We start from the raw sequence: 12,013 nt of genomic DNA, 5'->3' as shown, positions 1-12,013 counted from the left end.
TTTGCAAATGGAAAACTAATCTCTCTGGTAGGTTTAAATCATCAACACTTCCTTGCTGTATATAACTCCTCCTGTGTCACAGGTATTAGTATTATGACTTCAGATGAAACAAACAAAAGCAACTCATTGATTTCAGTGTTGTAGTCCTTAGGTAGAGCTTGGTGAGCTCAGTACAGAATGGTTGCAATGGTACAGCCACCAATAACACTCATGAAAAGTATCTTTTGTTATTTGTCACTTCTCATTTCAAGGGTGTTACATGGGGATTTACAGTATGCACATGAAAATTAATAGATATACAGTATGGGTGTTGATATCTAAAGTACATCTACTCAAATAAGTGTGCTGTAGGTTCTGGTATATAAAAGTGTAGCCTTGTAGATTTTTTAAACTTAAGCTGTGTGGGGGGCATTGTGTAGGTACAGTATGTACAGTATCTTTGTGTTTTGTCTTTTGGGGGAAACCGTTTCACCCTAACTCCTCATTCACTGTATGCCCAACATTAACTACGTAGAGTAGCGTTCAAATTAACTTTCTGAAGCTTATAAATCGACACGGACTGCCCGGAATTGGCCGCGAGAAATTCTGAGGGCTTGTGCAGTATGCGTGAAGCTTTGTTAACACTGTGGTTTAAAGCATCTATTCATTCACATTTCTGTCTCTAACAGGACCGATGGCTACAGAAAAGTCCCTTACCATTACTATGAAGCAGGGAGCCGGGATGAATGTGCTGAGTACCTCTTGCATGAAACTGCTCCTTATGGAGGTCACAGGTTCATTACAGAGAAATCGGTTTTTGCTAAATGGGCCAAAACGCATGCCATTAAATTCTCACACCCAGCGTGGACGGTCTCGTGACAACGGTCACTTACAGTACAGCAGCTTCATCACAATCAGCACCACCTGAAGATTACTACCACTGGACGGTTTTTTTTTTTCCTTTTTCACTTGAACACAGGAGCCAATAGACATGTTTTTTTTTTACAGGAGGAAAATGCAACGAGTCTGCATTGGGACCTTCACGGGGGTGCCCATAGTTATCATTGAAAAAGTCCTTTCTCGAGAGAGGAAGGGAGTCTCCAAAGGACAATCACGTTTGAATTGTGTTTTAAACTGCATCATTAGATGCAATTCACACGCATTTAATTAACTGTCAGATTCCGGACTGAAAAATCAAAGTGAAGTCACTGGCGTTACGGATACGCAGTGTCTGCAAGTGTGTCATCAAGTCTAGGACATTCCTTCTGTTTTTGCTGCTACGTTTGTTTTATTATGTCACTATGAGTACTGTCAGTTGTGACAATGTTACTTTACTCACGAGAATGGAAATGAAGATAACGCACTCGACTTATTTGGAGTGAGTTGAGGGTTGTAGGAGTCCTGAACAAGCTCCCCAACTTTAAGCTGATACCCTGGCTTCTTTCAAGAAATCAGTCGGCGAGAGCCTTAGATTAATTAGATACTAACTACCGAACAAGCGAGATGGGACTAACATGACCTTCCTCGTTTGTAACCATTCTTACGGTATCTTAATTCCTTGGAGCCTGATCCTCCTTTCTAAATTGTCCCAGGCATCTAGTTTAATAAAGATTCTATTGACTGCCTTCAAATATAAACCTTTGTATTGATAATACAGGAGCTCAAATGCCATAAAGAATTATTTTCCATAAATGTTATCTTTTCTCCCCCCGGCAAAGTGAACAGACTTTTCTTCTAAACCAGGTCTTCCCATATCTTGCCCTATAGGTCTGTTTAAAGCATCCACAACCAAAGACATCAGAAACGTAGTTTAATTAGCTCAATTCAGTCTGTAATTGGCCCATTTAGTACTCCTGTACAGGTTTGATACCGCCAATGTTTTCAGGACACCTTGAAGCCTGCTGGGCTGTTGCTCTCAATGTCGTGGAGTTGGGGAGCCTCAGTCTAGACATCAGAATGACATCAGGCATCTCTGATTCTGGCTTCCACGGAAATTCAGATTGTCAGCAGTCTCAGCCGATCGGATAAGAATGCTCCACGATCCTGAGAGGTTTCACCAGAAGGCTGCCTTCTGTGACTCCCTGAAGGCCAGAGGTCTGTTTGTTTGCCTTACACTATTAATTATTTCAGAAAGCAGTTTCCATATGTGTCCTGTACTCCACTCTCTCTAGGTTTCCATCGTTTTTTATTCCATGAAAATCCCAAATCCCAACATATGGTAGTCTGTGGGGGTGAAAAAGAGAGCTGTACTATTGAAAGAAATGCACTTTCCTTGTGGTTTCAACCTGTGCATGGTACATCTGAGATTGTAGGTCTCCATGATAAATATGAAATGCATATTTCACTCGGGATCTTAGTGCACGTTTCTCTGCTCTGCTCTGCTCCAGACACAATCAGCACTGAAGTTTGAAGTTTCTGTTTGATCAGTACGAAACGTTTGGTGAGAGTAAGCGAGTGAGACCAACATCTTTTTTTTAAATTGCTACAGCGCAGAGGGCAAATGACTTAGTCCATATGTTCTCATTTAACAGCACAGACGTAGTTAGGTTTTTCCTTTGTTTATTCTGCATACGCTACTTGGTAACAAGCATATATCAGTCATACAAGGAAGGGACAAGCACACCTTTAACAAAAAAGCTTTTCTTGAAAGTATTTCAGTCACTGTTTAGTTATAAAATGTGCCATTTTGATTAAGGGGCAAGCTTAAACTCTGTATCTGCTCTAGGCTAGAGCTAGATTAAAAACAACAGAGTATCCATCCAGTTATTTGCGTGTCATTTTAGGAGTAGTGATCATAGCAGTATAGCATAGCAGCACATGTAACAATGGGAGTTTTTCAGTGCTTTTGCTGTATTGTTTACTGTATTGTTTCTATAATGTGCCTCCATTATGTTGTCTGCTGTAAGAGTTCAGTGCATTTCCTCGCTTCTGATCTCTCTGTACAGTATATACAGTATTGTCCCTATTAAGTAGGGCACTTGAATACTTTTCCCTTATTGAGTTTAACACAGAAGGTAATAATACCAAGATTAGATTTTCTATTTATGAAAACGCATCAATCAGTAACTTGTCTGTTTCAAGTTTTCCAAAATCTGACGTTGCTGTTGTTCTATTTCCTGTGCACAACAAAGAGTCATGTTTGCTCATTAATGTATCTAACCTTCTAAAAAGGCCAAAATGCAGATTATTTTCATCCTGTGGTTTTTGTATACTTTATTCTCTTCTTCTATTCATCTGTTATTGCATGTCTTATATTCTGTACATTTTCTAAAGTTCAGTCTACCTACAGTTGTAACATCTGGCAGCTGTACCAATCTGCCTTTCACTGTTGCCTTCTGTTGTCTTGACAGCTTCCCATGAGGAACAATTTATGTAACACGTACCTCTCATCACAGTTCACATCACTCCGCCTCCTACATTTGTGAAATTTAAATTTGATGAGTGACTAAAAGTTGAAACATCTCCAACTCTCATTTTTCACTAAGGCAGCCAGCAGTCTATAGTGTTATTAAGGTGGTTTTTTACCATCACTGTTCATTTTAGGCATAGAAGTTACTAGGGAGGAAAGTGACCCATGGACATAATGTTACCTGGTCGAGCCAGGGCCTTCCTGTATATGAGTAAGCCAAAGCTAAATGTCCAGTTCTAGAAACTGGGATAAACATGGATGAAATGTAGGCTTGTTTCATTGAAAAAAAAGACAGATAAATATTTCTGAAGCTGAATTAACTGTGAAATGCATGTATCAGAAGCTAATTTGTACAGTACCTCCTCTTACCCCCAGAAAGCCCCAGGTGAGCCTCCACTCAATCGATAAAGCTGGAAAGAAAAGCTGAAGCCTTGTACAGTAAGTGTTGCTGTTCTAGTTATTGAGCGATCCACTTCGACACAACTGCCTTCAAAATGAAACCCAGCACAAGCATGTGAGCTCACTGATGAAACCAGCAGAGAAAATGGGTATTTCTTTGCATTTTTCAACACCTGCGGTTATTTTTGGTCTTTAGGCTGCTAACAAAAAACAATTCGTCCTGCTTTGAAATTGTCAGCCATTGAATTTTGCCCACCATCCCACAGTATTAATATCACACAAATTTCCCACAAGCTGTTGAATCTGATGTGTTCTCTTGTGCTTCAGAAGAGTTCCAGAAATAACTGTGTGAGTGCCTGTGACAAGGATTCTGACTTGTTTTTAAAACTGTTTTTTTTTTTTAGTTTTAAGTGGTTCTGAGTGGTGTTCCCATCAAAAGCAGGAATCTGTCTCTGCTTCCTGCCTTCAACAGCAGTGCTGCTTGAAACACAACAAACTTAGACAAGTCTTTTTAAAGTATGCTTTAAATTTGAATTCTTATTTCTAAAGGATTGTCATTGCTTTGTTTTAACACTTTAACTGGCGCAATGACATTGGCTTTAAAGAGAAAAAATTTGGCTCACATTTCACTGAGCAAACGTTGAGAAAACAATTCCTGTTTTTCGTTACAAGATAATTCCACCCTATGAAAAACATGTCTGAACAACCTGGATAAACAGACAGACAAAGGGTTAAGGACAATTTTTCGTTGTTCAGTAGTTTGGTCAGAGTCTAATAGCAATGAAAGAAGCCAAAGATATAAAGGGTACTTTATACTTGGGCATTAATTTGCCTGGCTGAAGATCAGCCCTGTCACAACCCTCCTCGCTTGGGAGGAATGAACCAGGGAGGCAGCTCCAAGGATGAAGATGTAAGGAGGGGGGCTAGAAAAGATCCTTGCAGAGTTGTGGGTGGTCAGTGAGTATCTATACGGTACGTAGGAGAACAGAAGTGTGAGATTTGACCTCCCTCCTGAGCTTCTGCTAAATGACACAATTTTTTGTTGTCACATTTTTGAGCAGGAAAAAATTATTCCGTTCAAAAGGTTCTTACGGTTCGGGTTTGACCTTTGTGTCTTGTGCGTCTTTTGTCAAGCCAAATGCCTCTGTTGCAGTTTTTTTGTGTACAGTTGTGTGCATGTCTGAGTTTTTACTAAGCCACCACAATCATCAAAAGATGCACTAAGGTACTCTAAAAGGCATACAGTACACCATACTGATATATTAGAATTCACCAAAAACTCTTCCACAGATCTTAAAATATTGTAAAAGGTACTCCCATACCTCATTAATAGGTATTTAGGTTTGGAAGGTTTTATGTTTTTGGTAAAAACTGTGACGTTGTGATTAGTATTAGTGCTGTTCAGTATTAAACTGTAAATTTTTTTTCTCACAGGAATTTCCTTCCCTGTTGTCTGTGATAGGAGTATTGTGTGAATCGGGAGTTCATATTAATTATCACAACTACAGGTATTTAAACATATACTGTATATGTTATACTACTCTCTCTTAAAAGACAGTTATTAAGAAAAATAACAGAAAAACTCTAAGCCAGCTTGAAAATTGTTAAAATTGGAGAGCGTTTATGAAAGAACATTAAATGTTTTCTTCTGTTGGTTAGATTTCTAGGTTAAATATCTGCAACACCCTTTAAAATCCAGTTTGAAGGGGGTTGGGGGTGCTTATTTAATATGTAATTAAAGTTTAAATAAATTAATGAACATAGAATATTCTATATTTTCTACAGAATATATTGTAGAATATGTAAGAATATTGTACAATATAAAAAAACACAAAATAGCCCTGAGAGATTCAGATAATTCCAGTTTATTTAAAAAAATAACTAATGAAAAGGTTTGTAGTAGTAAAGTATTAAATAGTAAAAGTATAGTAAATAAATCACCCCGTAATTCTCTGATCATATTCAGATATTAAAGTGTCAGCTGATTGTTGTCTGACATTGTAGGTATTAAAGAAAGGTTGATAATATATTTTTTACCTCAACTTCATGAAATTGAAATAAACTGCAGAATATATTAATAACAAAATTACCTTCTTGTGAATGAACTAATGATTATTGCTCAATTCTAATACTGAAATTAAATTAGAAAAATGTAATAGTTAAGAAAGTGATTTGGGGGATAAAAGAAAGGGTTCAAATTTGCTGAGAAAAGGTTGGTTTGTGTATCCTTTAGAAAACCTCAAGGCCAGCTCTATGAAATATTATTTGGTGTTTAGAATCTTTTTTTATTTCTGTTATTTTAGAAATAGTATTAATAAGGTTTTACTTTTTTATTTTTCTGTCCTTGGTCTGTTCACTTACTGTAGATTTAGCAAGAGTGGATCAGCCTAATAAACAGTATTGGCCTTTCTTTCTTCTACAGTAACAAATGGCTTAAAGACCTACTGTAGGTGCATCTGTTTTCTTTGCTTTGCAAATGTGTTTAAAACATTTGGGTCATGAAAGACAGCCATTATGCAAATTCTGTTTGGTTCTCATTAAAATGTAAATTAATATGTAGGACATTATGAAAAAAGAGCTTTGTAAAGTGCCTGTTTCCCCAAACCTTATGTGTATTTTTTAATTTGATATTTTCAGATGAAATTAATACAAGCTCTTCAGTATTCACCCCATGGGATGCTTGTGGGTAACAATATTAGCTCCATTTACTCTGTGTAGTGTCAATCTGGTTTGATGAGGAGAGACAGAAAAAACGAAGTAGTCTTAAAAAGATTCCTGCTGAGTGGTTAAAAAAAATACTCGACCTTTGAATTAAAAAAAAACACCTCTGAAACAGTGTTAATTAGTAAATGAAGTCATTTCAATGTTAATTCTTTGTGAGTTGAAAATGAGACCTTATGTGATAGGGACAAATTCCCTTACTGAAGATACACTTGACAGTGTGTTACAGTATAATAACGGCAGGGCAAGGAAAACATACAAAGCTAATTTCAGTTCAAAATCTAAAAAAATAACTAGGCCATCAAACTGAACAGGTCCTCAAATGAATTTGGATGTTCATTACTTGCTGAAATTAAGAATATTACTTTAGGGCGGAGTCTTCAGAGATTTTGTTCGTTCCATCAGTTTCAGTCCACTAGAAGAGGTGTTGAGTGCTTTTAATTTACAATTAAATAGCGACGAAGGGTTTAAATCATTTGGAAAAGTGTAAAAACTGTACAAATCATTCTGTGACAAAATAATTGCTCTCTAATTTTCAACTGAATTTCCTGTGACATGTATATGTTGTGCAGTTCTGTTTACGTTTGTTCTGGTTTTGTTGTGAAACTGCTGGATTTTGTTAACTGTGCCCTGCGATGATTTTTTGTACTTTTTCTACTTGCGCATCATTTTGTACCGAAGTTTGTTTCTTGCTTAATAGTGCCGTTACACAGCACTTAATGTTAAACACTAAGCATATTATTTTTAATTGTACTACGGCTTTATCATATGGCATTGTATGAAGTTACTTTTTCCCTTCTGACAGGAGTCCCTATCCTGATACTGGAGGCCCACACGCCCAGTGTTTGTTCCAGCTGACTTTCATTACCTAATTCCAGACTTAATAGAGCTAACAAGTTGTTTAATTAGAATGTTGTTGTTTTTCTGCTAAGAAGTTTGGGATTTAAAATATGAAATGCGATACTTAAAAAGGGACTTCCACCATATTTAAGACCCAGAAACAGTTAAACAGTTCATATTAATTCAGTAAGTCAGCTAAGAGTTCAGCGGTAAATCTGTCTGAGAGCTGAGCTGGAACAAAACCTAGCACTGGCCTGTGAGCCTGCAGGACCAGCTGTAGGAGCCTGTGCTTTATGAGTTCAAGCTTTGTAAGTGCTTTTTGCACATCCAGTTTTCACAGCTCAAAATGTTTCTAGAATAAATCAACCTGAGAAAAGTCATTTCTCCTTGTGGTTTTTATTCATTCTAAATAAGGCTAAGGCACTTGTTGTCACATACAGTACTGTGTTTCTACACATATTTTGTATAACACAAGGTTTAATTCCAACACGAAAAAGAAGTAGAAATATAGTTCCCGAATAGAAGAAGCAGTTAAATCTCTTGCTCAGTTCACAGAGTAAGCCCGGTGGTCCTGCTGTCCCTGGTTTGAATCCGGGTCATGTTGCTCTCCGGTAATGTTCAGGATTTTCCAACGGTGGCACACTGTGAGCCAAGCTTCACTGTGCTAAGGTCACGGTTAGCTGGCCAGGGCTCACTCAGTTTTCTGGAAGACGGATTCTTGTGCCTGCAGGCTTGCAGAGGCATCAAGATGTGCCTGTCCTCAACCTGTGAGGCACTGGTCAACTTCCATCCATCCATTTTTTAACTGCTTCTTCCAATTCAGGGTCGTGGGGGAGTTGGAGCCTATCCCAGCAAGCAATGGGTGCAAGGCAGGATACACCCTGGACAGGAAGCCAGTCCACCACAAGGCACACACACTCAGACCAGGTATAATTTTGCCAAAAGCCGGTTAACCTACAAGTTTGGTTTGCTTTTGGCTAAGATCAAGGTAAGTAACCTCCCAGTTTGTTTTTGGGCTGTGAAAAGAAACCCTGATCATCCGGACAATGCCCATGCAAAAACACAGGGAGAACATACAAAAATCCACACAGATTGGACCCAAGGTCAGTTTTTAATTTTAAAAACTGGACAGTATAACACTGTATAACATAGTGTACCTTGTAGTACCACAGACGAAGTCTTGATTTGTCACCTTTGCATTGACTTGGCCAAAAGCCCTTCGCTATCTGTCCCTCTAGTTCTTGGAGGAGTCTGATTGGTACAGTAAGTGTGAAGCTGTGAGGGTGGAAAATGAATGAATTTTACAAGAACCTATAGTGAGCTGTTTGTGAATGGACAGATAAAAAAGCATTTAGCGTTTAGCTTCCAGATACAGCATCCTTTCTGAAGCTGGAAGATGAAGAGTAAGAACTCCATGGGAGTTTTATGTGGGATAGGACAGAGAGGTCAGGATTGCCCTGACGGTCCCTGAGAGCTGTTGCATGAACTGGGATGGGGGTGGAAAGAGTGCTTTGGCATCCTCTCAGTCATCATAATGACCCTTAATCCCTTCTCCTGATCAGAATGACCGCTGGGGCTCAGTGACTCATTCCATCATCTAAATAAAGCTAATAACCACTGAGGAGGCACGCAAGTTGAACTGGAAAATTAAGCTCTTTATTTCCAAGCCAAACCTTAAATTTTCCATCTACTAAATCAACACCTCCTGTGCTTAGCCGACTTTAAAGTGCAGGCGTGGGATGTTTTGAAATATATTTGTTGTTACAAATAATGATTACTACTCTCAAGCTGAATTTTACCAGTTTTTCATGTGATTTCATGTGAGTTTCTGTCTCAGCAGCAATTTAATGCACCAAATTAAGCACTGTTACTGGTAAAAGTAAAATTTACACAACATAAATTGTCCAGTATTGTAGTATGTATTCCTGTATGTAGGATATTCATGCCTGAGGTTCTTCTTCAGACATCTACAAAAGACCATATGTGTTGTCAAGTAATGTCATCTTATTACAGTTAGAGAATATATTTAATGTTTTTCATCTTGAAGATGCCCCTACAAAACAATTTATTGTTCCATCATGAATGTTTCTTCAAACCAAATATGTAAAAGCCCGGGCACCTTGACTGCTCAACCATTTTTTTTAATTCTCAAGATAAGTTTCACCAAATTTTCTGGATAATAAAAAGACATGTGCTTGCTGCTTAAGTTTAAATTTAGTTGAAAAGTACTGTATATGCTTTAGTCTCTTTGCCAGCAGCTTATTTCCAAAAAGCCTTCTCATTGCAACATCATTTAAAAATAATCTTTCAGAGTATTCTGATATAGAACTCCGCAGAGAATGAAAAACATGGCAACTTCAACTGGGAGCCATCACACATGAAGCAAACAGCTCTCCTCCCATATCAGTCTGTGCAGAACCAATTAATTTGAATATTTGACTACTGTAAGACAGGGACCCTAGTCACTATTTGGAGGCTGGCCTTGCTTATCTCTGGGAAAAGTGAAATGTTTGTACTGCTATTGAATACAGTTCAGTTTGTTTGGTGTGTGGTTGGGTAAACTGCAGTGTTTCTAAAAAATGTGTCTACAGTCTTTATTTGTATAAGAAATTACATGATTTATACAGTAGCTACAGTTCTTACAGCAGTTAACATAGTCGCTATATACTGTACAGTAGGTGTATTTCTTGGGTTAATAAATGGTTTCTGTTCTTACGTTTTGAATAATGTAATTCTATTAGTCATTGTGCTGACCTCTCAGTTATTTATTTAAGACGGAGAGTAACAGAAGCAAGCAATGGGAACCCATCACTAGGTAAGATGAAACACAAACTGATCCTGAATCAATCATAAGAATATTGTTACAAAACATTGCAAAATTAAAGTACAATCTTAATGTGCATTTAAAAAACGCATTGTGCATTTTATGACCAAAGAAGGAAAACACCCGCACATACTGTACAGTGATCTAGTGAACAAAACTCTTGCTACAGCGTCAGCTACAGTATTGAAGTTCTACGACTTACAAAGAACAAAAATAGAAGAATCTGTAACCATCCAGTGTTGTTTGTAGATTATATTCAGATATGAAATCTGCAGACTCTCGTTATTACAGAGAAATAGGTCATATCTCCTTAACCACGAGCCCTACAAAATGAAAAGCTGTCATATCTTCCTTATCTTGTAGTTTACTGATTTGGCACCTGTGAGAAACAAGCTGAATATCACTTCTGAGACTTTTTGTGGTTAATACAGATGGAAGGAAAGAAGGAGAGGTGTTGCCGACTGCACAATTTATTGTAGATTTTCCTGGGAATCTGCCAGGATTCAGCAATGTTGAAATCCTGTTTCTGCTACTGTAGAAACAGCTCTCTCCAAGTAAACTTTAAGATGAAGTCCCTACCACTCACAATAATACAGAGACATCGGGGTCCTATCAATGGAAAAGCATCCAGTCCCTTCTCCTGAAATCCTAGCTGATTTCCAGTTTTGACTTCGCAGCATGAGCACCACAATAAACTCGAATATATAATGTGTTACATTAATGTGTTTCGAATATATCAAAAACCCCTAAGTGCTCTTGGCCTTTATCAAGTCAATGTGCACTCTGCATTTACACAGAAGCATTGATGCTGTGGTTATGGTACAGTCAGTAAGTGTTTTGAGTTATAATGACCTATTTTAATCTGTCTAGTGCTGTCGTATGATTTAGGCCTGCATCATTCTTATTGATATTTGATATCTTATTAAAGCCAGATCCCTCTACACAAAATACCTGATTTGCTTTACTTGTTTTCTGCACTCTTCAAACTGAGGCAGTACAAGTGAAGGGTTGAAATGATCATGCTGGTGAGTGCCGTTCCTATTAACTGATTAAAGACAGAGAAATGGTAGCTAATGAACCTGAAAGGTCACATGAGCAGACAATCCTGCCGAATGAAGAAATCAAAGACTCTGCCAAAATTAGTAGGATTGTACATCAAAGATTATAATCTTATTAGGCGGCTAAAATTACTGTGATATCTCAGGGGAATAATATGGTAAAGTGGATAGATAATTGTAGTGCTTTGAAATAAGCTTGAATGTGATTTAATTTGGAATCTTATAGTTTATTACAATAGTCATTTTTTTAGATAGCTATCCACTGTCAGTTAAAATAATCACGACTAAACAACTGGATTTGATCAGCCTAAAACTGCAGGCCAGATGTACCTCACTACACTCTACCATGTGCAAAGTCAAAGTCAGAAATCACCAGATTTTTTCTGAAACAGATGCAAACAGCCCTAGATGTTACTTAGTTCTTGCAGGTTTCTACACTAGCTACACCGATTCTAGAATCAAAGTATGGATGAGTACGCCCTTGAAAAACAGAACTGTTGCTGAATGGCTCTACATTTCATCTGCTGTCTATGTGTTTTGCTGTGGACTTCAGGTTTCCATTCTGAGCTGAAAGTGTTGAACAGGTTTAAGATTTCTCTGTGCTCAGGTGTGAAAATGCTTGGTTATATAAAGACATCTTGCACATTTTGAGAATTGTTCCCCAATTAGTACAGCATATTTGCTGTCCGGATCCTGGAGTTCACCCTCTAGTATGAATTGTGCGTTAAAAAGCAGTTTATAAAGATCTGGGTATTTGATTGGATGGTGCTTCAACTTTCAAAA

The 12,013-nt window shown here is 37.8% G+C and overlaps 1 protein-coding gene across 1 annotated transcript in view; it reads left to right on the top strand.

Moving 5' to 3' along the window:
* st6galnac3 (ST6 (alpha-N-acetyl-neuraminyl-2,3-beta-galactosyl-1,3)-N-acetylgalactosaminide alpha-2,6-sialyltransferase 3) overlaps positions 1-7,728 on the top strand; it is a 99,588-nt gene extending 91,860 nt beyond the window's left edge. The window contains exon 5 of the mRNA XM_088597970.1: positions 669-7,728. Coding sequence (XP_088454096.1) covers positions 669-858 — 190 coding nt within the window. The 3' untranslated portion in view covers positions 859-7,728. The remainder of the gene's footprint in view (positions 1-668) is intronic.
* Positions 7,729-12,013: the final 4,285 nt, after the last annotated feature.

The sequence above is a fragment of the Lepisosteus platostomus genome, chromosome 11 (genome assembly GCF_059453375.1).
Source record: "Lepisosteus platostomus isolate fLepPlt1 chromosome 11, fLepPlt1.hap1, whole genome shotgun sequence".
In the NCBI taxonomy this organism is placed as follows: Eukaryota; Metazoa; Chordata; class Actinopteri; order Semionotiformes; family Lepisosteidae; genus Lepisosteus; species Lepisosteus platostomus.
Note: the sequence above shows the minus strand (reverse complement) of the source record. Positions and strands in the feature narration are given on the sequence as shown.